This window comes from Equus quagga, chromosome 12 (assembly GCF_021613505.1).
Source record: "Equus quagga isolate Etosha38 chromosome 12, UCLA_HA_Equagga_1.0, whole genome shotgun sequence".
In the NCBI taxonomy this organism is placed as follows: Eukaryota; Metazoa; Chordata; class Mammalia; order Perissodactyla; family Equidae; genus Equus; species Equus quagga.
In genome coordinates, this window is record NC_060278.1 from 17973919 (window position 1) to 17999863 (window position 25945).

The window sequence follows — 25945 nt, forward strand, 5'->3', positions numbered from 1 at the left end:
CAAGTGTCCCAGTATTATATACTAGTTTAATATAGCCAGTCTTGTATTAACATGCATATTGGGATTTGATCTTCTCATTTCATAATGTTGGTGCAAGTAAGTGATAAGTGGCAAATAACCTCTTTTATTCTATGTGTTAGTGAAGAATAATGCTAAGTTATTTGTTTCTATATACTTGCTCAGCATTCTTTTTCTTCCCACTCTTCTAAACAGCCAATTTTTTAAATCATAGACACAGACAGAAATGGAAGTGAATGAGACAGATTATCTAAATTTAGTCCTCTTAATTTATAGATGAGGAAAGCACAGTATAGCTAGTTAAATGACTCATCCAAGGTCACAATTAGTACCCAAATAAGAGTTAACATTCAGATTTTCTAATTCCAATCAAAAGTCTATTCCATTATACCAGTGATTACCAAATGGTATTCTGCAGAACAAAAACTATGTGAGAAGCTCAGTGAACAAAATGATTCAAAGGTGTCTTTTAACCCTGAATACAATCTCCTCTCCTGGAAAGTTGCAGTGATCAAGTTGTTTAACTTACCCCAGCATTTAATGATAGGACCCCTTTCCACCATGTATTAATGCTAGTAGGAAATGCTTTGGGAAATGATGCACCTATGCTCTACTTGAGTATGACAATGGTGGGTTTCAAAGGAACTTAGTATGCTTGGTAGGAAAATTATTCTTCTGAGACGAGGTTAGGATGATGCAAAGGGAAGAGTTTCATTTGTTTGATAGATTTATGCTGTTTTGCAAGACAAAGGGCACATAATGAAATAGTTTTATTAATAAATGAGTATGAGATTGTTCTAGTAACCTGCCTAGAACTTACTAATCTATGGTAGGGTGGGTTTTGGAAGATTTGGTTTCTCCTAGGTAAGTGGTGGTGTGAGCACACTAAATTAGGAGTTGAAGGCGTCCAATTAGAGAATGTGTTCTTTTCATGGTAGCTATTAGGAACCAGCTAATGAGGCAGTTGTGCTTTTATTCAACAGGGAAATTTTGGGAAAGACAGGAAAATAAACACAGAGTTAGGGTTTGATAATGAGTAATTCTGTTGCTGTGAAGTAGGAAAGATGGCTAAAGAGAATTAATCATGACGGAAATCTTAGCCCCGTTTTATGGAAGTGCCCTGATTTGAATTCGAGAGAAAGAGAAGTATTTCTCATAAAACTTACATATGAACAGGAAGTTTCTGATTTTTCAGACTAAAGGTTATTCATGCAACCTACATATATCTTAATGATACATATCAGTTTAATCAAAACCATAGATGGTCCTAAGAAAAAACATAATATGCTAAAATATGGACCAATAAAAAAACTTCAAAGAAAATTAACATAATTTTCAAGTCATTCTAATAAAAGAGAAAGGCATTATTGTCCTTACCAGATACAGATGCAACAAACTTGACTGCTTCCAATATTTATTATTTTTATATAATTACTGAATAAGAAAATTTTAAATGAATATTAATTTGCATTTCTATTATAGTTTAAGCAAGTTCACAATTTAAATGTTATAACTCACGAATAATTAAGCAACATAAATAATTTAACATTTATCAAATATTCCTTGCTAAAAATATGTACTGCTAATCAAAAAATTTTAAACATTGCAAACAAAGAATAAAACCTAAAGGTGGAAAGGACATACATATCAATGTCTACCCAAGATTTTGCCAGCTTTACCATAGCTGGAAACTAAGAAAAATCACAGATCAAGAAATATTCCATTTATAAGAATACATTTTGAAAGTACAGCTTTTTCTCTATATCTATAGATAATCAAATCTATAACTATTATCTGTATATTAATGGAAACAAAACAAATGTGAAGTGGTATTATATACACTATGCCATTAATATTTCCACATGTTAATGGAATGAAAACAAATGTGGCAAACACCTCTGAACTTAGAGGTCTGCCACTTACAGGCTCTATCAACATACACCCTTCTGTGACTTTCAGAAAGTGAAACAATTATGTGAATTGTAAATCACCATGCAAATATCAGATATTTAATTGGACCAGTCAATACCACTTCCCCTGGTCCCTCACTTGCTGAAAGATACTCAATTCTTAAGTTCCAGTATAGGCAAGTTTCATTCCTTCAATTAATACTTATTGAGATCCAGCAACGTTCAAGGCTCCATAATAGGTACTATGAATAACACAGGTCCTTGGTTTCCATAAATTTATATCCCAGAAAAAGAGTAAATAATCCTTGGCAAATACAACGATGACAATTGTCATAAGTAAGTTACAGATAAGGTGCTATGAAATTTCAGAAGCTAAAATTTTTACTTTAGATTATAACGACAGGACGAAGTTTTGTTACAACGTGGCATTTATACTATGCCTTGAAGAATGGGTAAGATTTGGTTTGCAAAAATAGGGTAAAGGGTATTTTAAAGAGAATAAAAATTAGGAAGAAGGCCATGGATATGTTCAGGTACTTTGAACAATTCCTCTTACCTACAACAAAGGTTGCTGAAATTGGAAATAAAGGATAAATTAGTAAAACCATCTTACTTGCAACCTAGAAGGAACCTACCAGATTTCGCCCTTTTTTTTCTATTCAAAGGTCACCCCATATAAGTTCTCATCTTTTTAAGCTACACAAATAGAAGTTTCGCGCCAACTAAATTTAACCAAAAGCTTGTCAGTGATTAAAACCTGGACATTAGTCCAGGTGTTGCCTCCACACTTTCTATAGTCTCAAAAATTGGAGATGAAAATGCTCTAGCATTTACAAATAGGCTGCTTTGAATCTCTTTTCCTATAAATAGCTTTGTTATTCTGCATTACCTGGAAGAGACATTTCTAATGCACGTTAAGCCACACTTTTCACTTGTGTTTTTAATGTCGGTTCAACTTCATACGATTTATGGAGGTCCAGAGGCTGATAGCCTTCAATTTATGGGAGGCTCTACAAAGACATGGATGTTTCCTCACTTGGACTCAACCATCGTCTTGTAGGGTAGCATAATCAATATTATACATTTTAACGAACGGGCTATGTTCTAGGCCCTAGGGCTTGGGCCTCAGAGCCCCCAGCTAAGACGAGAGCAGCGCGCAGAGGGAAGTGTTCCAGGATGGTGGGAACATGCCAACGCCCACGAGACACGGGGCGCCCGCTAACATCGAAGCGACCACCCTACGAAAGGGCCAGGCACCGAGCTCCCAGAGGCTACCGGCCTCCACAGCGGTCCGCAGCTATTCCCGCCCCCCACTTCCACTTCCGGGGACGTGACTCCCAGGCCCTCCGGGGGTGGGGGCGGTAGCGAAAGAGGAGCCGGAAGTAGCCAGGCACTTCCGGTACGGGAAATTCTTTGCTGCCGCTCCGCCCGGCTTGACAGGCTCGGTGCCTGCCAGCAGCCCTGTCTCCTTTCCCCTTCCCCGAGTCTACCGTTCAAACTCCTTTGCCGCTGCCGTCCCGCATCTCGTGTCTCCAAAACCGCCCCTTCCCCATGTTCCGGGGCAGGAGTCGTGAAAGCGAAGACCCGCCCGCCGGTACCCCATCATGTCCGAACTGACTAAAGAGCTGATGGAGCTGGTGTGGGGCACCAAGAGCAGCCCCGGGCTCTCTGACACCATCTTCTGCCGCTGGACGCAAGGTACCCTGACTGGGCTCTCCCTTCCAGCCGCCGCTCCCTTTGCCCTGCGAGAGTCTAGCTGTGACTCCTCTCGCGCCAGCCCCTTCTCGTGCCATGCACTCTGTCCCCATTCCCGTGCCCAGCTCTGAAACTGGTCTAGAAACGCCCTGCCTTCCCTCGGGGGAGAGGTTGAGCAGGAGAAGGGTTACAGCTGTCCTCTAAAGACCCGAAACACCTCTCCCACTCCCTGGGCTGCCCTTCGGCTGGAGAGGAGAAGGGGTGGTGGTTGGGCCGCAGTGTGTGACATGATGGTGTGCCCTGTGGCCCGGTGTCAATTTCTCAAGAAGTGCTGGGGCCGCCTGGATCTTGACCCCCTGACAAGGCTTCATGTTACTGGTGTTTGGTCTAATTTCGCAGAGAGGGAAGTCCACAGGAGAGTCCAAGCGGCCAATTCCAGAAAGCAATTTTGTTGTTTGTATTTTAATTATGTGGCTGGGCGTGGTCTTCGATGCATAAATACAACGTTGCCTGCTGTAAAGTGTTCTCTTGACGCGAAGTCTTCCTGGTTTTGAGACGGTTTAATATCTGTTTCAGTTGGAAGGAAGACTGCCGGTCTAATTACTCAGACAGGGTTTTGAGTTATATAAGAAGTTTTATTAATAGTATGAATAACAATGAAATAAAAATTTCCATTTATTAAATTCCTGCGCTGGACACGTTATATTAGTAATTATCCTAGTTCTGAAGTTTTAATATTAAAACACAACAGACACATTACTTAAGGTGACTTAAGAAAGACTATGGTGACGTTAAGTGAGGTTAAGAGCATAGTCTTTGAAGTCAGAAGGATTGGTAATGTATGTATGTGAAATATCACAGTCCAGTAAATAATAGCTATTTATTACTATTATTAAAACTTTTATTTAGAGAATCCCTATTCTCAAAGGATTTAGGAGCATTTTAGGTAGTAAACCTAAATCATGATGTGTATTTTGTAACAAAAAATCAGGGTTTAAGTAATCTCTTTTCCCTCCCAGATATGTCTTTTTTAAGAGCTGGTAAAATTAGAAGCATAATGTGTTACAGTCAGATTATTTAGTCCATCACTTTTGTTTTGCAGATGAGTCGTGAAGGCTAAATGACCAGGTGACATTTGCACAAATTGTTAGAACTGGGAGTGAATTGGAAGTCTCCCAGTTCCTAATACAGCTGTTTTCATTCATTTCCTTTGAGTTTCTAAACCCTACGTGTAATTAGTTTGGCTCTTTTTACACATTTAATTATGTCACTTTAATACTTTCTGGAATCTTGGACCCTCACATTTGCAGATTTTATTTTAAAACTTGCTTTCCTCTTTGACTTATTTATCCTAATAGTGAACAGCCCTAAAGTACGTGAGACAGTGAAGGACTAAGAAAAATTTTACTTCCTGTGTAATTAGTCAGCATTAATTGAGCATTTACAGCATTAAATAAGGTAATAGTCGGCCTCATTTATATTAGTACTGTGATGCAGATTCAAGGAGAATTTAGAGAGGCAGTTCCAGTAATGGTTAAAAGCAGGCTTTGGAATAGTCATATTTGGGTTCTAGGTTCAAGATATTTAACTTATTTAAGCCTCAGTTTCTTTCTCTGTAAAATGCAGATAATAGTGGTGTCAACCTTATAGGGTTGTTGTGAGGATTAAAGGCATGTAAATACATTCAGGCACTTAGCACAATATCTGACATATAATAAATGCTCAGAAGATGGTAGCTGGAGTTAAGCGTTTAATTGAAGACTAAGCCAAAGATCACTCTGACTGTGCCCTGACAATTACAAGAAATTGTTGTTTATTTGATGGTTAGTCATTATTTAAAATAGAACTTTATAATAACATATTAGAATCCTCTGCCATCTTTTAGTTATACAGAAATTCCTTCAGTATTTGTTCAATCAATACGATTTCAAAATAAAGGATTTCTTTCTCTTTTTTTTTTGCTTTTCAGAGAGTGCAGTTATCTTGGGGATATGTAATTCTTCAAGAATTACATTGATCAAGATTTTAAGGCAACTAAATGTGTATTTTTAAGTTACCACCTCTGAATCAGGGGGATGTCATTTTTAGAGGCAGAAATCATTGCTAAAGATTGCTGTGGCAGTCATTTGGGATTATGGGAGTGGGCACAAGACACTGCTTTGCTATACTTGCCTTACTGCATTTGTAATGTGACATCAACTTTGGCTTTATCTCATAGTCTATAACTGTGCTTTTAATTGACAACTGTCATCTCATTGATCTTTTGGAAGCAAGTTTTAGGTGTAAGTTGTTTGGGATAAATATTTATAAAATTATGTCCAGGGATATTCCATTTATGAAACTATATTCATTGATCGTGTTAAATTCTTTGGATATGTTAAAGCAATAAGCTGCAGGAGTTGCTGCAGCACATAGTTGGGTTTTTTTTTCTCTTTTAATTGATTTGGCAGTTTTAGATAATATGTTAAAGCAGTTAGCTGCAGGAGTGGCACTTTTTTTTTTTAATTCATTTGGCAGTTTTAGATAATTCTCTTCTGCAAGTCTCTTTTCTTTAAAGAAAAAGTAGGGTTTTTTTTTTTGTGGTCATCTTCTTTTGCGTGCCAGTTTTTATTTTAAAGGCAATAGGTCACATAATTTAAAGGTTTGAAGTTGTTGGTATTTTGAATGTGGAAATTTACCCTCTACTCCTGCCTGCTTCCTCCGTGATCTATTGCCTGTAACACTTTTTAAAGAAAATCATGTATTTTCTATCTCCTTAGTCATAAGCACCATTCATCCTACCTTCCCTTCTTCCCACAAACTCCAACAGTGTTCCAGGCCTCTGCAGCTCAGACCCGGTAGAGTGGGAGGGAAGGCAAATAATAAACATAATCTAGCATAAATGAAGTATATATAATAGTTAGAAGGTAAAGGAATAGGGAATTATGGGATGGGGTAGCCTGGATAGGCCTCATTTTAAGATGAGATTTGAGCAAACACTTAGTAACTGAGTTAGTCATGTACATATCTGAAGAAAGACTGTTCTAGGCAGAGAGAGTGGCCATTATAAAAGACTTAATGCCCTATATGCCTGGCTTTTTATTCAAGGAACAGGAAGAAGATTAGTTTGACTAGAGAAAGAATGAGGGGAGGGGAGAGTATTAAAAGATGATATAAAAATATTATAAGGCTTTCAAAAGGCCATTGTAAGGACTTTGGCTTTTATTCTGAATGAAATGTGAAGTCATTGGAAGCTTTGGCGCAAAGGAGAGACACGACAAGACGAGTTTTTACAGGATTAATCTGACTGTTATGTTTGAGGATAAAATGGATTGAGTGAGACAGCAAGATCAAATGAGAGACGTTGCACTAATCTAGAGGGGGAAAGGTGGTGGCGTGGACCAGGATAGTAGTAGTGAAATGGTAGGAAGTGGTTGGATTGTCCATATCTCAGCAGAACCAAAATAAAAGTCACCTAGATCTAACAGAAGTGAGTATTAATCTTGTAATAAATGGAAACGTTTTGACCTGTAGGGAATGTGGTTTTGATTGTCTAGCTCAGTGTTTGTCAGACTTTTTCTGTAGAGGGCCAGTGGCCTCTATTATCTCTGTCTCTGCCGTTGGAGCTAAAGCAGCCCTAGGTAATATGGGTGTGGTTCTGTTCCGAAACTGCATTTACAAAACAGGCCAACCCCTGATCCAAATTATAAACTCTGAGAAACCATTTTTTCCTTTTTTCCCACCTTCCTCCAAGCTTTAAGTTATTTTATTGTTTTACCTAGAGATTAGCCAGAAAGAGAGAAATCCAGTTTTGCTGTTTATAGCAGTTCAGTGTGTTTTTGGGGAAGTGGAGCTGTAATTGATTGAAACTGGCATTTTGGACTTTGAGTATAGAACAATTTTTGTTGTGTAATATGAAAAAAATGAGGTTTAACAAATAACTTAGGAAAGTGAGGGATCAGTTAAAATATAAATATAAAATGTATTTAGGAGTTAACACATTTGGATTAAAGCTCAAAAGTATATTTAGATGTTTATTATAATGTGATTTAACATTTTACCAAAGTAATAAAATGATACACCAGTATCATTAATTTTTCTTCCAAAGTGAGGATAAATTAATACTGTGGATCATATCATTTCAGAGATTGTTGTTGTTGTTGGAAACCTTGTATTTCTCTCAAATATAGATTTTTCTTTCTCCAAACTAAGTCATAATTCACCTAAAATTCCATTTTTTTAAACTAAAAATTTGTAAGCTTATGTGACAATATAATTTCTTGGTACTTTGAATACATAATATGTTTTTTAGTTCAAAGTATCTATCATAATATCTTATATTTGTATTATGCTTTATAGTTTCTGAAAGTCTTATTTAATCCTTACAACAACCATGAGAATACCAAACGATAAATGTAGTTATCCTCGTTTTTATAGATGAGGAAACTAAGGCTCAGTTTGGATTTTACTTAACCAATATCGTCTAACTTGTAAGGATAAACCAAGTCTTTTTGTGGCCTTTTGTTCACATGGGAGACTAGAGTGGAAGAGGCAGTAGTTGTGAAACTGGTTTGAATAATGTATATATGCATAGTAAGTCGTGTGAAAGACTGGAAAATTGCAGGGGTTCGTGGCTCAGGTTGAAATTAGTTATGAGCTATAAAGCTGAGAAAAACTTCTATGCCTGCAGTACTGTAGAAGCTGATACAAAAATTGTACATTTAGGATCAGATGCTTTAGATGGCTAATTTTGGATCTAATCAAGATTTAAAAAACAGCCATTTTATCATGTTAATTCCTTTTAAAACTAGGAAATAATTTGAATATGAGAACATTGGACAAGAAAAATAACTTTATGTCCTAAAAAGTCCAAACTCCAGTGAAACCTTATTATAAAAGGAGAAGCTTACTTAGCATACTCTTGTTTTAGGATAGAATACTTAATTTCCATTTATCTGACTTTATTTCATTTTAAGCTCTAGTAGCCTTGTTTGTTATCACTTATACACTCAAACATGTATACTGTAATTCAACAGAATTTGGCATAAAGCAGATCTGCCTAGAGTTCTCTCCATGGGGTTTTTACATCTAAAGTACAAAAACAACTCATTATGATGCATTTCAAACTATAATCTCCACCCATGGATCTTGAAAATTGCATAACATTATTAGTAATTTTAAGGAAGGCAAGAATCCGTTACTGGTTGGTATTTATTACATACCCTGAAAGTTTGGCAGAGCCTAGTCTTACCTCTGCACTTAGACCCAACACCAGGGCCCCTGTCCTTATTCCCAGCAGGAGAAGAGCTAGACAAAGCCTGGAGGCCTCTTGGCTTCACTTCTTGTTCCTAGACAGGACTTCAGATTTGGTTGGCTTAAATGATAACCAGCACCCTTAGTTCTCATTTTTCCTTATTAAATTTGTCCCATCCACTCTACCTATTTCTCATCCTCCACTTAGCTTGTCATCTGTTCTGTTTCTCTCAGGCTGCTGTGTCTTGCTGGAGAAAATTGTGTTTAACATCAATACAAATGTAGTAATTAAACCTTAGCTGAACCCTCAGTGTTTCTCTTAGTTCTTTATCCTGTCAGCTTTATGTTTTCAGAACTAGCATTCTCCACAATTCCCTACCCCTCTTGTTCCCTTCACTGGATCAATAATGTCTCTTCACTTCCTCTTTGCCTATATATTTAACTTAGAAGCCTGCTAAGATTTACTTTTTTTCCTAGGCCAATGGCTCTCAGGGGTTTTTTTAACTCAGGGCCCGATTACACACTTAAAAATTATCAAGGACTTCATTATGGAAAATAAAAGTATTAATGAGACCTATGGCATCGTTTTACGTTTTTGTAAATCTTTAACATCTAGCTCATTAGAAGGCAGCTGGAGTCTCACACTTGCTTCTCCATTCAGTCTGTTGCAACGTATTGTTTTAGTTGAAGTGTATGTTGAAAATCCAGCCTTCCACACATATGTAATTGGCACGGTAGGAGTTTTAGATAATTGTGGATATTCTTTGATACTCCATCAAAACTCCAGCAGTGGTAGTTTCTTAGAGGTTTGTTATAGTACAGAATCTGAATGCACATCAGTGACCTTTTTGTTCTCTGTTTAGTTGAGAGCCATTGATTTGTCTTCTACTTTGAATGGCTCTTTTACCCATGCCTTAATTTCTACTAGCATGCATCGGTCATTTGGAAGTTGTTGGTCCGCTGGTTTATGCAGATCTTCCAAATGTTAACACATTTTGTTATACGATATCAAAAGTCATATTTGTTCCTGTCACCACTGATCTCATCAGAAAAATCTCTTAAGTTTTGAGAAGCTGTCAAGCTCGCAGTGTTGGGCACAAGTTTTCCAAAATTTTAGTTCTTGCTTGAAAGCTTGAAATTTAATCACTGGCAAAAATCTTGTCAATTGTTTTCCTTGAAGTATCAGTCTCACTTCATTCACTTCTGAGAAAATGTCTACCAAATACCCAAGTTTGAATAATCATAATTTGTCAGTAGCTCTTCGAAGTAAAAACAGCACTCCACAAAAAAGCAGTTAGTTCAGCTCTCGATTCAAAAAATTACACGTGTGGTTTTCCTTGAGACAACTGTCAGTCATCATACAAGGTATGTAGCTGAGGTGCTTTATGGGTAGTTTCCATTTTGTCACACAAAATATTTTTTTAAAAGGATATTATATCCAAGGTCAAGATGTAATAAAATTAGCATCAGTAAGGGCATTCTGAAGTTAAATTGGCTTTTTCTGTGTGTTTAAGAGAGGGTGGTGATGTTCACTAGTACAGTGACTGCTGGTACAGCCTGATGTCACTGCCTTGGTGTCTGCTAAGGCCCCAGCAGTTTAACCCATTACTGCTTTTGTACCATCACTGTGAATGTCAGCACAGCGAAACAGCCAATAATGTCTGTATTACTATGAAAATGATTTTAACCTCTAGCAGGCCCCCTGAAAGGGTTTCTAGACTTCCAGGGTCTAGAGACCACACTTAGAGGACCTCTTTATCCCATCCCACCACCACCACCTCACACTTTGTCAGCTCTTTCAGGACTTGGAGTCCTTAAACTTCGTCTTTCCCGTATAATCACACTTTTCCTTTTTTTAAAGTCATACCCTTCAGTCTATAAAAATAATAATTCTTTATCCAGCTACCTTTCAAGCTTTCATCTTTTCCCTCACTTGTTGAACAAATAGTTTGCATTTACTCTTCCTCCTTGTGTTCTGAGTCACACCTCAGCTCTTTAAAATGTGACTGCCTTCCCTGTTGCTCCAGATTCCTTATTTCAATATTCCCAGTAACATGCTTAATCTAGTATTTTAGGTTTTTACTGAACTCAGCAGCGTTTGTAACAGGTGACCACTCTTTGCTTCCTGATTTTGCTCTCTAGGACCTCAGTGTATTTTTCTCTTACCTTTCTAATCTTTGTCGGTCTCCTTTGCTGACTCAGCCCTTGCTCACTTTTTAATGTTCCCAGTTTCATTATCTTTGTTCTACATGTTCTCATTCACTTTAACTGCCATGTTTAGGATGAGTCAAATTGCTATCTCTAATCCTAACCCCTGTCTAATCTCCAGACCCCTATTTCCCACTTTTTCTAAATGTTGCCAAATTGTTGGCTCATGTTCTTGAAACTAAACTTGGCATTCCTAGAAACAAACTCCCCCATTATCTTCCCTCCCAAAACTTGAACAAGCATTTATTGAGTAGTAACTATATAACATACTAGGAGAACAGTGTTCAGTAGAACAGACAAGGTACCTGTAATGCAAGACAATCAATAAACAAATAATAGTAAAATGAGAGATTATGATAGTACTGCTCGTGCTGGGGGATGCAAGGAGAGACCTACTTAGACAGGTGTGTCAGGGATTATCTCTGAGGAGTTAACTCCTAAACTGAGTCCTTAGGAATGAGAAGAGTTCAGCTTTATGATGAGAGAAGAGGAAATGCATGCAGAGGGAACAGTGAGCATCAATCCTAAAGGAAAGACCCTGGGATGTTCTAAGGGCTTAAGGTCACTGTAGATGATGTAGGTAGGAGTAAACTGAGGGAAGGTGGGATTGATAGGTCATAGTGCCTTTTAGGCCATGAAAAGGAGTTTGGGTTGCTTTCTAATTACAGTAAGAAGCTATTGAAATGTTTTAAGCAGGCTGTGACAATATCTGATTTCCATGTTTAAAATATTCCTCTGGTAAATCTATGGTGAACAGATAAGGCTGAGTTGCGGGGGCAGGTGAGGAAGAATGGGGAGATCTGGGGGGAAACTGTTAACAGTATTCTAGGTAAGGGATGATGGTGGTTTGAACCTGAAAGTGGACTAGAGATGGGATAGAAATAGACAGATACAAGATATGTTTTGGAGCCTTGAACCAAGAGGTCCTTACCTTAAGGTGAAGCCTAAAAGATAAGTTGGAGTTTTACAGAGAAAGAAAGGCTTAGCAAGTGTTTCAAGTGAAGGAAACAACATGTTCAAAGGGTGAAAAAACAGAGAGAACATGGATATTTGAGGACCTGAAAGAAGCTCAGCATGCTTGGAGTCTAAAGAGGGAGCGTGGCAAAGGATGAGGTCAAGAGTTAGGCCGAAGCTGGATCATACAGAACCACGTTAAAGAATTTAGACCCTGTCTATTTCTGGAGTTCTAATCTGGGCTCTGTTTGGGAATTACCTGATTATAACCAATAATGAGAATCTGGGAGTAGATGAGTTACCCAGGGAGAAGGTATAGAATGAAAAGAACGTAAATCCCAAAGCCAAGACCTGAGGAACAGTACCACTTAAAAGGAGTAGATCAAGGAGACTGAGAAGAAACAGAGAAGGAAAACTTGGAACAAGAGAGTATTAAAACCAAAGGGCAAAGGTTTTTCAGAAGTCAGTGGTCAGCATTTCAGATGATTCTCTGGGAGATTAAAAAAGAAAAGACTTGAGAACTAGCCTGTACTAGTCATTGGTGAACTTGGTGAGAATGAGTTTGGTGTAGTCACAGGTTGAAAACGAGATTATTGTAGATTGGATAAATCGTGAGGTAGGGAGATTGAGACAGTGATATAGAGGACCAGGTGGGCTTTGAGAGAGTAGTAGTTGGAGTTTTTGGTGGAATTTTTTTTTTATGGTCAAATGATTTCTTTAAATTAAGACTTTACTTTTTTAGAGCAGTTTTAGGTCCACAGCAAAATTTTGGGGAAGGTACATAGATTCCTCATATACCTCCTGCTCCCACAACATGCGTAGCTTCCCCCATTATCAGTGTCCCTCACTGGAGCAGTACATTGTTACAATTGATGAACCTACATTGATGCATGATAATCACTCAGAGTCCATAGTTCACATTGCAGTTCACTCTTGGTGTTGTACATTCTGTGGATTTGGACAAATGTATAATGACATGGATCCGTTGTTATGGTATCATAGTATTTTCATCACCTTAAAAACCCTCTGTGCTCTGTGTATTCATCTCCTATCTCTCCCTCGACCCCTAACCCCTGGCACCATAGTTTCTCCATAGTTTTGCCTTTTCCAGAACATCATATAGTTGGAATCATACGGTATATAGCCTTTTCAGATTGGTTTCTTCATTTAGTAATATGCATTTAAGGTTCCTTTATGTCTTTTCATGGCTTGCAAGCTCATTTCGTTTTAGCACTGAATAATATTTCACTGTTTGGATGCACCACAGTTTATTTATCCATTCACCTACTGAAGGATATCTTGGTTGCTTCCAAGTTTTGGCAATTATTAATAAAGGTGCAGTAAACATCAGGGTGCAGGTTTTTGTGTTGACATAAGTTTTCAGCTCCTTTGAGTAAATACCAGGGAGCTTTCGGTGGAAACTTAAGGAGGATTTTTTTGCTTTTGTTTTTAAATATGTGAGACACATTTTTAAATACTATTAAAAAGAGAGATTGAAAGGTAAAGAGAAGAGATGGGATGGAATGGGATCCTCTACAGTATTTTTTATCTCACTTGCCATCACCTAGTGTCTCAAGCTAGAAACTTCAGAGTCAGCTCGAATTTCTTTTGTACCAAGCCTTTACCCCACTTACACATACTCATCAAACCTTAATTTTTACCTCAGAAATATTGTTTGGATATAGTTTCTTTACACACTAATGTTGCTTTTATTAGGTTAACACTGGCTCTGTATGGCTGTTGAAACAGCCTCGTCCCCACTCTGTTCCTTTAAAAAAGAAAAGAAAAACAAAAACAAACGAAGTATGATCACATTACTACTTTAATTAGTACTTGTCATGGTCTGGCCCTTCCCAGTGTTAACCCCTGTCAGCTTCCCCTCCTCCCATTTCCCATCTCCCCCGTACTACCCTTTGGCTATGTTAAATTTCCCTCTGATCCATAAACTTGCCCTGCTCTTACCAAACCTTTTTCCCTTAATAAAGATGTTTCTTAACCTGAAAGTCATTCTACCACCCTTGCCTCTGGCAAATTCCTAGTCAAGATCAGGCTCAAAGTCACCTGTTGTGACTTGACTCAAGCAGAGTAAGTAATTTCTTTGTGTATCCACGACACTCTTCATACATCTGTTGTAGCATTCATTTATTCCTTTATTTTAGTAATTATTTGTTTACATGTCCATCTCCACCTGGACCGTCGGCTCCTGCAGACTTGGGCCTTTGTCGTCCATGCGTGTCTCCTAGATGCTTGGCATTTCATTCAATGTTTGTTGGATGAATGACTGAATTATAACCATTAGTGAAGCTTTACATATTCCTAGCATGTTGGATTGGAAGTGGTCATTTTAAAGATAAGTACACTGAGGCCTATGGAGGTGAAATGACTTCCTGAAGGTTATACAGATAGTCACTCACTTCTCCTGACTTCTGACCCCGTGCTCCCCGCAGTGTGTCAGTGCTCTCTGCCGGAACTTCTACTCACTGCTTTCAGTCAGTACTGGTTGGGTAATATTTAAATAAAGATTGAGCCAAGAGGAGTGCATTCACTGTCTATGATGCCATTTAAATTTTGGCTTATGTAATATGACTCAAAGATGGGAATGAAAAAAGATACTGTATGGAAAGGGACCTAAAAATTCTGTTTGAATTCAGTAGATAGACTAGTCTTCCTTCCAGTAAATTAAATTATTTAAAAGTCAGATTTCGTCCTTTTACTAATGTCCACAGTTTATCCCCCAGTCCACTTACAGGGCTCCCTGGGTGCAAAATTTTGTGTGTTTGCAAGTGTGTGTGTGTGTGTGTATGTCTGCACGCACATTTATCTGCTTTTCGGAGGTGAGTATAGGTTCCATATCTTTTTCAAAGGGTTCCTTAATCCCCCAAAAAGTTAAGAACCACTGCAACCAACTGACTTGAAGATGTTTTGCTGTTGTGATAAGTGATCTTTCTCAAAGTACATTAAAAATTCTTTTAGCTGCTACTTGAATTATATTTGTAATCTTTGCTACTTGCTTTCGTTTTCAGGGTTTGTGTTTAGTGAATCAGAGGGATCTGCATTAGAACAGTTTGAAGGCGGCCCCTGTGCTGTTATTGCACCTGTTCAGGTAACACAGACTGCTTTACCAACTCCTTAGAGGGACGTGTTCAAACGTTTCATACTTAGCTCTTTGTTTTCTGGTATCTGTACTCTGCGTAATGAGGCATGATCAGTTACCTCTTAACTTTTTGTTCATATAAATTGCTATAAATATGGAAAATAAAAATGAATTCAGAACATAGGTAGGTTACACAACAATACCCTTTTGACTATCTTTATTTTCAAGAAAACATGATAGGTGTTCCCTGACTTTCAGAAAATTAGGAATTACTGATGATGACATCTTTCTAATACAATGATCCTGTTGAGTAATAGCATTTTATATAGATAGGTACGTTGTAGCAATGGTATTATTTTCATTTGTTCTGTCTGTAAAAATGATTTTCCTAAAAGATTGAAGATGAGTTAGTATCTTCATGGCCTAAAACTTTATAAATTTTTAAAATACATTGTAAGTATATAGGACTTTAGGCTATAGCTTTGACCTTTAAGATAAAATTAGTAGCAACTGACTTCAAACAGAATTTCCAAAATAAGAAAAGATTTTTTTCTTTGCACAAAAGATAGGGTTAATCCAAATATATGTGTTTGAATATATGTATTACACTGTTTGAATTTCAAAGGCTGATTTGCTGTAAATGGTCACTTTGTTAAAACCAAGATTTGAATTCTCAGTTTACTATAATACCTAGAAATATCTAACAGCAGTGTAATTTCAGCACTGTTATAAAAGAAGCTGGAATTTATTGTTTATGTTTTAATCAGCATGCTTTGAAAATACATATTTAATGTGATATATATTATTCATTGGGCATAAAGAATGCATTCCTGAACTGTTAGCCACAAAATAAATTTGTCTCTCAAACCTTATACTCCATGCACTTACATTATTAAATTAAAAATGTGTAAAGGAGGAAAAAGTCTCTTTTCATGGTGGGTTCCAAAATATAGCCTTTATAAGTCATTATTTTATTTCTTTAAAGAATAAAGTTGATTTTTTTTTTGCATTAGTAGAACTATAAAAAAATTGAGAAAAATTTGAATGTTTGAACTTTGCCTGGGAGTTACTGAATATAAAGAATAAAATTTGACTAAATTAGTAATTAGAGCTCTTATGCTGAGTAACTGGGACAGATTTTCGTTGCTAGTAGGAAGCTTATTATCTGAATTTGAAGATTCCTTGTCCTGTCCGTATGCAAATTAAATTATATTAACACTGCTTCTCTTGGGCCATAATAGTACCCTAGGGTTTTTATTGAAAGTCTGTGAAGCTAGTTAAATGCAAAGTGTACCACAGGAGTTTCCTGTTTTATAAAATTCGATGTATTTCCAAAGTGATAGTTGTTTTTGCAACTGGGGTTGCTATGTAACAAGGGATAATTGTAATGTTCAAAATCTTGATGTGTCTTTGAGATAGTAACTTAGTTGCATAGTCACATAAATCTTTTCAATTATAGGAGAATTTTGTTTATTTTAGTATTTTAATGTAAAAGTCAAAACTAAATCATTAAGAGTAATGAAGGGAAATAAGCAAGTCTGGATCTTAAAACTTTTTTAAACTAGAAAAATTAGAACGTGATATTACTGCTAGAAAAATAGGCATATTATGGAACTGAATAGATACTACAGTGGTAGACTACATTCCATATAACAGTTTACCAAGAATTTATCACATACTATGATGAAGGAACTACAAATCAATGGTACAATAAAATGACATTTAATAAATGTCACTGATATGACTGGTTGGAAGTTTGAGGGGAAAACATGAATTTAGATCATCTTATACCATATACCAAATATATTCTTGATATAATATTTAACCACAGAAGAAATAAAAATAATGTATTGTCAACCCTCTAAGAGAAAAGATGAGTTCCAAGCTCAGAAAATATTTGCAATGAATATTAGCAATAAATGGATATTGTCTTTCTTATATAAAGAACTTTTACAAATTGGTTAGGAAAACACTAAGACCGTCGTGATAAAATGGGCATGTGTATGCAATTGTAGCACGTGGAACGATGCTGGACAGCCAGGGAATCAAGATGTTCAACCTCACTAGGAATCCAAGAAAGTACAGATAAAACTGTCACTCGATTCTGTTGCTTACTCTTTCTGATTTTTAAATATGAAATAATTGCCAGTGCACTTAAGGGTAGGATAATGCTGGCACACTTAGGTGTTGCTATTTAGTACAAATTTGTACTTTGATCTGGGGAAGGAATTTTACATTATAATTGGAACCATAATAATGCATAATCTTTGATGCATTAATTGTACTTCTATAAATCTTTCCTAAAGAAATAATCCTTAATATGGAAAAGGTTGTATTCAGCAAGCTTTTATATTTAGAGAAGTAAAAAAAAAATTAGAAATACCCTTATGTACAATAATGTAGTTTAAACATGAAATATTGGTTGTCGTTTTGGGGGAAAATCAAAAGCACTTGATTATAGCATTTGTAGACTTTATTTCTATGAGAATATTATAGAACATTGCTTAGTTTTTTGTTACAATACTTTGAAATGATTGCTTATTAGGTGGCAGGTACTGTGCTAAGTGCATTACGCAAATTATCTCATAATCCTCGCTGCGACCTTTTAAAGTTTGTGCTATTATTATTTTTAGTTAGTAAAGTAATGGATCCAGGATTCAAACCGAGGTCTCTCTGACTAAAAGCAGTCCTGTTATCTGTACACTGCTGCTTTCAAACACCTGTGAGGAACAAGCACCACAGTGGCCTCTTTTTCTTGGATCTGCCCCCTAGAGATTCAGATACAATAGGTGAAGCCTAAGAATCTGCGTTTTAAATTAACAAGTCAGGTGCCTAGGATGTAAATAGCCCTTGAACTACACTTTGGGAAGGAAACACTGTAGTACCCTGAACTGCTTCCAATCAAATCACCAATGTAGAGTAGTTGGCTCACTTAAGGAAGGGTTAGAACTCAGTCTGTTTTTTCTTATGATTCATAGTTTTTTGAATTAAGCCAGGAAGTTAGGAGCTCCTTATAATAAAGTGATGACACTCCTCGTGGTATTCTTATATCACAAATCAGAGCTAATAAAGCACAACCACTTTTGCATTTCGATTTCTTTTCCCCCAAGGAATCTAAGAGGGAAATGGACTTGTTCCTGTTCTGTAGGACCTTCACTTTGTGAATGGGGCGGTAAATGTCTTTAATTTCCCAGTTGTGTCTTATTTTGAGTCAGTTCTTCTATTTGCTGGAAAATACATATTATGAAAGAAGAATTTTATTGATGTAGAATCAAGTTTATAGTAGTATATTCTGAATAAATAATTATATTCAGTTACTATTGGACGTGAAGGGAAACTATTTGAAATTTTTATGGCACTATTCAAAAGATCAGAAAGGAAGTACAAATTAGTTTTTTTCCATTTTAAAATAAAAGAATGATGTAAGGTATGTTTATAATGCATTCTAATAGTTATTACTTTAATTGTATAAAGGCATTTCTTTTGAAGAAGCTCCTGTTTTCTTCTGAGAAGTCTTCTTGGAGGGATTGCGCAGGTATGGTAGCTGTCTTTTATAAACTTCTCCTCCATCCTCTATTTTATAGGTGATCTATGCAGCATTCACTGGCAATAGTTTAATTGAAATTATCTATCTTGCAAAGTAAACTATCAATGAGATATTTTTCTCCTGAGGATTATTTTATTTTCCTGAGGAAGATTGGCCCTGAGCTAACGTCTGTGCCAGTCTTCCTCTACTTTATATGTGGGCTCACTGCTGCAGCATGACTGACGAGTGGTGTAGGTCCATGTCTGGGATCCAAACCCACAACCCGGGCCGCTGAAGTGGAACGCGATGAACGTAACCACTACACCACTGGGCCAGCCCCCCTGGAGGATTTTTTTTAATGTTTCAGAAAGCTTCATGAATAGTGACTCTAAATTTTAAAATGTATTTTTCCAAATTTGGTTTACCTAAGAAGTATAAGATAGGATAACATAACTAAGGTTAAAACCTTTGGCCTTTTGCTAAAACATGGCACATTTCCCTGAACTGTTAAATAATAGCATACCATAAGGAATAGTCATTTATTTTGGTTTGTTTTGTCTTATTTAGCTCTGAGCAAGAACTCAGAATTGTCTTTTTATTCATGCGTCTTTTAGTACAGTGCCTTACACAGTGCAAATAATACTGCAAAACATTCTGAATTAAGTTGCAAATGAAGCTGTCATAGCTTCTGCAATATGATAAGTCAGAGAGCTATATGGTGCTCCCTGATAATAAACATAGGCATTCCACTTGACAGTTTACAAAGATCTTTCCTTCACTTACACAATTTCATGTGAACCTGACAATAACTTCTGGAAGAAGGTAGGATATAATATAAACTCAGTTTTGTATACTGGGTTGTGTATAAGAGCAAAACAGTTTCCATTGCACATCATACCAGTAGAATCTAGTAGTGATTTTGAAGTTGAGTTAAAGTGTCACTGTCATGTATTTGTTATTAAAAGCTGAAATGCAAACTAAATTATAGTAGAGAAGAAACTTTTAAAGACATAGTGTTATTAACATCGTTTTATTAATAAAATTTATATTCCTTGGACAAAAATATATTCACACTGATAAAAAATTTATATAGCATGATCATAAATGTCATAAATGTTGAGGTAGTTTATAAAGTGAATGGCATAATTCCTGCCTTTAAAGAACTTTTAATCTATCAGGAGAGAGAGAAACCTCCCTATAGCATAAAATTTTTCATAGAATATGTACACATCTTATCCCCTTTGAAAGTTTAAGAAAGCAGTATTACTTCTAGGAGTAATACTGCTTGAAAAGGGAAGGGCGGCTAAGGTTCAGGAAGAAATTGTCTGAGCATTTGTGCTGTTTTCCATAAAAATCTAATGCTCAAATCACTGCAATACAGTGTCAGTAGCTTCTGTAGGATGCATTGTAACACCATGGCCTCTGCTAACCTAACGGAACTAGAGTTGTATCTGCTGATGCTGCGTTATCTCCTTATCCTTAGCCCTGTGGGACAGAGAGATCAAAGGCATTAGACTAATTCAGAACTGGAGGAAACTAGAGGTCTCCACAGGCCCTTACACTAGCCTGGTTCCGCAGAGAGGAACCCTCCTGGCTTTAATGCTCCATTTGCAGCCCGAGAAAGGAGCAATCAGTATCAGGTTATTCCGAGTAGCATATTCTTTCTGCTGTTTAATTCTGCATTTTTCTGGATTCTTTTTCTCATTAATGGCAATATTTAGTCATGGTGAGACTTTAACCCTCAAGCACATTGTTTTTCTAAAATAAAATTTAAGGTCACTTGTTTTTGGATTTTTTTCTCCACTTAAAATGCTTGGTTTTCATCATTAATTTGATACATTCTTAGTATTGTTATTCATGGCAGGATTTTTTCTTTACAGAGAAAACCATTATAACTTATACTTTGGTTATTTTTAGAGGAAGAGCGGAAGGAACTCCTTTGTCATACCTTATGTGACATTTTAGAAAGTGCTTGTTGTGACAACTCTGGATCATACTGCTTGGTTTCATGGTTAAGAGGAAAGACAACGGAGGAGACCGCTAGTATTTCTGGGAGTCCTGCAGAGTCTAGTTGCCAAGTGGAACATTCTTGTAAGATACATTTTTATTTCCTGAAGTAATTTCTTGTACCTTTGTTTTAATAAAACTATTGAAAATTTGGAAGACAAAAAGATTTTAAATTTTCGTATGTCTGTTTTTTAGCCTAAGCTTAATTCATGAACCTTAGTATTTTTCATTTCCCCTTCAGTTATTTTAGTTACCAGAGGACATTACGTTTGTATTTTGCTTTCATTTTTGTAAAAAAGAAAAGAAAATGTGTCCCTTAAACTTTTTAAAAAGTTCTAGTTAACTTCTGCTTGATGACAATCTCTTTTGAGCTTTGGAACCCTCATTTAGAAAGTTTAAAGAAAGTATTTCTATATACTTTATTTCAGATGCCTTAATATTTTGTTATTGGAAAAAGAAGGAATTTTTTTTGACCTTAGAAAATTTCTTAAATATCTTTAGTTGCTTCCTAGAGCAAAGGTGGAAACTTTAGTCTTCATTGCACATTCTTTTCCTCCTGAGCTTTTTGGACATTGTTACTATATATGGATTATTTTAAAGTAGTCTTAATTCAAAATTTTAATTATGTCTTCATTCAGGTTTTTCATACTTTGAAGATTTCTCTTTAAAATAAATTAAATAATAGCTATTCTCATTCCAAAAAGTATATATTTTGAGATTTTTAGCCTTTGAAAATTCTTCTGTAATTGACTTAAAAACTGCCAGAATGAGCAGTTAATGGAGACTTCTGGTGGTATGGAAACTAGATAAAAGAATCACTTTTCTGTTTTTCTTTTCAGGAATTATATTGCTAGTAGATGGCTTTTGATAATTGGTAATTCCAGGTGCTTATTTTGAATAAGTGGCTTATTCTGCCTGTAATACATTCTGTTGACTATCATCTCTGCAGCAATTGTTTTTAAAGAAATTAGACCCCTTATTTATAGGAAGTAAACTTGGATTGCTTGTGACACACATCTTGCCTTCCAGATAGAACTATTTATGAGGCACCATTGCCTCCATGGGCTGAAATGTCCCTGGGATGTCAGCATCTTCTCTCTCCTACCTCTGCAGTTACAATGGCAAATTCTAATAGTAGTACATATGCAAAGAATAATTTTTAAAATTTGAACGGTTGAATGATGTTTCCTTTTCAGGCCTTTCAAACGTAGACTTTCAAAAAGAATAGTTGATAATGACAGTTGAAGAAAACAAGTGGAAAATATTCACAAGGATGATAATCAAAAATGTCCTTAAGATGGGTTTTGAAATATTTTCCAGGTTTTACTGGGTTGCACTTAAGCATGTTTAATAGTTTCATTTAGATTATTAAAATTTTGACAGAGAAATAGTTGAGCTAATTAAAAGTTGTTTTAAAGAATGTGCTTAAAGCCAATCTATGTATTAATATCTAAGAAAATAGTAAGATCTTTTTTGTTACATTTTTCCTTAGTATCTAGTAGTATGCTATATGCTTGCTGTGGAATATGCTGTACATTTCTGTAGTGATAAGTTCAATTGCTCTAGGTTAAATGACCTCATAATGCATTAACTTTGGTATTTCAGTAACTAATCTAGGTGGGCATATTGATTTCCTCTCCAAAAAACATGTTTTAGTAATTTTCCAATTTACTTTGCCTAATTTTAAAAGTGGAAATGAAATAAAGCCATATATTAAATCTGTTTTTAGTCCTGTATAACTTGAAAAATTTTGTTAACTGAAAATTTACCTTAGATATTGACAAATGAAATGAACTTACATTAAAATTTTTATTCCATGTAAAAATCTATTTTACCTGTTCTTTCCTTTATTCCCAACTGTGTTCTTTTCTTGTGTTTTATATTTTTCCACCATCTTGGCTGCTAAGCTTTTTGTTTTGCTTGCCTCTTTTCTCTAAATTATCTTTATGTCTATTTCATAGTATATACCCACTAAAATTATTTAGATAAGCACTGCAGAACAATTAGTACAATTTGGAAAAGTTTGGGTAGAATTTTTATTTTATCCTGAAATTTTAAATGTGAAGTGTTTTCCCTCTTGTCAATTTTACATTCTGTACCGACATTAATTTCATTGGCTTGTGTGGTGTGTATGGTTTTGGCTCTTGGTAACGCACACTTGTTTGCAGTAGTGAATACTCAGGTTCAATTTCAGTTTGTTTCCTACACAAATCAAAAAATTATTTAAATTAATCCATTTGGACGTCTGAAGATTTTTTTAAAAGTAATTTGAAACATTTGAAAATTAAAACTAGACCTCGAAAGGGTAGCATGATGTGACATTTTAAATTGTGAATCGAAAACCCTGATTTTGAATTCATAAAAAACCTATTTCTCTAATTCTCTAGTGAGAAATAATGTTTGAAAATATTAAGCTTTGCTTTGTAAAATGTCCATGAACATTGCGATAAATTAGACTAGGCGTTGGATTCATGTATGATATCTTTAAAGATCTTATCTTGGTGGAGCCACGGCTCTCTGGGCTCAGATCTCAGCTCTGCCGATGATTGCTGTCTGCTCTCGGGAGGGTTCTTCTCTGGGCCTTAGGTTCCTCTTCTGTAAAAGGGGGAGAATCGGGTTGTTATGAGGAGTAGATGAGGTAAGATCGGTGGAGCATTTAGAAAGGGGCCTGGCACTTAGTAAAGTGCTGAATAAACATTACCTTTCATTTAAATGCTTTCTTTTGATTTTTTAAAAATGTATCATTGTACCGTATTAATAAACATAATCTAGATAACTTACTGAAAACTTCTCAACAGTCATATGAATAAATGAGGAAACAAACTTAAAGCTGTCGTTGACCCTGTGTAGTTTCACAGTGCTGTGCCTTTTTAATACACATTTGATTAATAATTAGGCATTAAACATAAATATTTCGTATCATAAAGAAGGAAGATTAGCTATGATGATTTTACTTGATGAAAATGGATCTGTGAATTGAAAGATTATTTAAAGGTGCAGAACACATTTCAGTGATGTGTGAAGCACTATGATTGTCAATAATTTCTCATATTTTATAACTATCCTAGCATAACTGAATTGAAAATAAATGTTTATTATTTAGTCACCCTTTTACATTCTCAGTATTATATCCATTTTAGTTATATTTATGGTAACCAAGATGTTGAAATATAAATTTATGTTATAGTAAAGTTGAAAATGAACTGAGAATTTTAAGGGAGTAAGGAAAGAGGGAAAATTTTGATTGCTTGAAAATATTTACAGCCTGCTGTGTGTATCTTGTGTCATTTATTTGCCATGTGTAGTGCTGAAAAGTGTCTTTTATGTATAGCTGCCTTGGCTGTCGAAGAGCTTGGCTTTGAGCGATTTCATGCATTAATTCAGTAAGTAACATTGGAACATTTAAAATACTTACCTTATGGACACATTGCCATTTTTAAGTCTATTCATACTGTGGAAAGGTACTTAGATTTATATGCTTGAGGATTAATTTGTTTTCGGATTTAAAAAAATAATAATTTGTAAATGTATACATAAATTATTTTGATTCCTAAATTAGCTAACTACTGAAATACACTTTTTTGTAACATTAAAAGCTTTTTCACCGTTACAATGAAAAAAATCATTGTAGCTTAGTGTTTCTCTGTCATGAGTGAATATAAAGATTTCTGGTAGGATCAATATTCAGATTATTATTTCTTGTTTGCCAAAATTGCTTTCTATAATTTTCATTAAAAGTGCAATGTTTTCCTTAGAGCATTCAGACTTTTTATTGCAAAGTGAAAGGTAAGGATAGCTATGTTGATAGAATTATGGGTGGCATTTGATTTGGAATATAACGTTAATTTCTTTTAAAGAAGCCTCAAAGCTACACCTTATTTTTGGTGTTCGGATATTTATTAAATTATTTTCAGGCTTTAAAAAGTCAAGTTTTTGTTTGTTCTTAAACACTTCTTGGAAGAGAACCATTTCATTCTCCAAAGAACTGTATAATTATTATAGAATATATCGATGCCACAGTTCACCTAGGAGATGAAAACTTTCCCTGCCAAGTAGGCATTCTGTCTTAATAGTGTATATTGTATAGTGACAGTTGTCTGCAATACCTTTTGCTTTTAATGGCTAAATTTGTATTTGATAACTTGAGACACTTGCAAAAGTCTCCTGTTTGTACATATAATATTTTTGTGAGTAAGACAATTTTAAAATTTTCCCATTTATGAGTGTAGTCGATCTCATCATGGTACTAATACTTAATTCATTTTTCTCCCCCCCCAGGAAAAGATCATTCAGAAGCTTATCAGAATTAAAAGATGCTGTCTTGGACCAGTATCCAATGTGGGGAAATAAATTTGGAGTATTGCTTTTTCTGTATTCTGTGTTACTGACAAAGGTTTGTTTAAGAAGATGCTTCTTTTGGCTTTTATTAGCTTGAGTTTAGTACTGTTTTTCCTGCTGTGATGAGTAATTTTATTCTTGGTGCTGTTTCTAAATCTCAGAATAAAAATCATATCTTATGCTGATTATAAGGAATCGGCGTCTCTTTCGTCACCACTCACTTTCACTTAATCACTTTTAAACTTGCTTTCACCCCTGATCCTCTGGACTATAGAGTTTATCAATAATGTTCTAATTATGAAATGTACTCAGCTCTTCTGATTTTTATGTTCCTTCATCTTAGCAATGTCTAGCATTTGAGCCCTTCACACCTACTGGAAACTCTTTCTGACCCCCACTCCCTTTCTTAACTTATCTGATACATCACTGTGCTAGTTCTTTTTTTATGTCTCACAACTCCTTTCTTCAGGAGTTTTTCCTGATAGCTTTGTTTCCTTCTTTACCAATTATCTCCTGCACCTTTCTCTGCCCCTCTAAATTTTTATATTACAGAAATTTTCAGTTCCTATGTCCTACATGCTCTTTCATGGTTATTTTATTCCTCAGGTTACCGTTATGTGGTTAATTCCAGTCTGTACACTTCCAGGCCTGCCTTTATTCCCCAAGTGCCAATCTCATACCCTTAGTGGCCTGTCAGTCTCACTTGAGTATCCTACCAGATTTACCATGTCCGAAATAAATTACTTTCATTTGACAGATGTTTACTGAGCATTGAATCTTTGCTAGGGACTGGACTTAAAATGTGGAATACGTTTTTTTTTAATAGTTCCTCTTCAGTGTTGTAAAAAGTAATTTGACACATTAATAATGACTGCCGTTATGGCAGTGTTTTTTGGTGTGTGTGTGTTTGTTGCAAGCACAAAGCATGGTGGGAAATAGAAGGTATGCCTAAGTTTATTTGGT

General features: G+C 35.7%; 1 protein-coding gene across 1 annotated transcript in view; it reads left to right on the top strand.

The window, feature by feature from the left end:
* Positions 1 to 3337: 3337 nt before the first annotated feature.
* MINDY3 (MINDY lysine 48 deubiquitinase 3) overlaps positions 3338 to 25945 on the top strand; it is an 84383-nt gene continuing 61775 nt past the window's right edge. The window contains exons 1-6 of the mRNA XM_046679741.1: positions 3338 to 3626; positions 15041 to 15120; positions 18586 to 18646; positions 20555 to 20728; positions 23976 to 24027; positions 24923 to 25037. Coding sequence (XP_046535697.1) covers positions 3533 to 3626; positions 15041 to 15120; positions 18586 to 18646; positions 20555 to 20728; positions 23976 to 24027; positions 24923 to 25037 — 576 coding nt within the window. The 5' untranslated portion in view covers positions 3338 to 3532. The remainder of the gene's footprint in view (positions 3627 to 15040; positions 15121 to 18585; positions 18647 to 20554; positions 20729 to 23975; positions 24028 to 24922; positions 25038 to 25945) is intronic.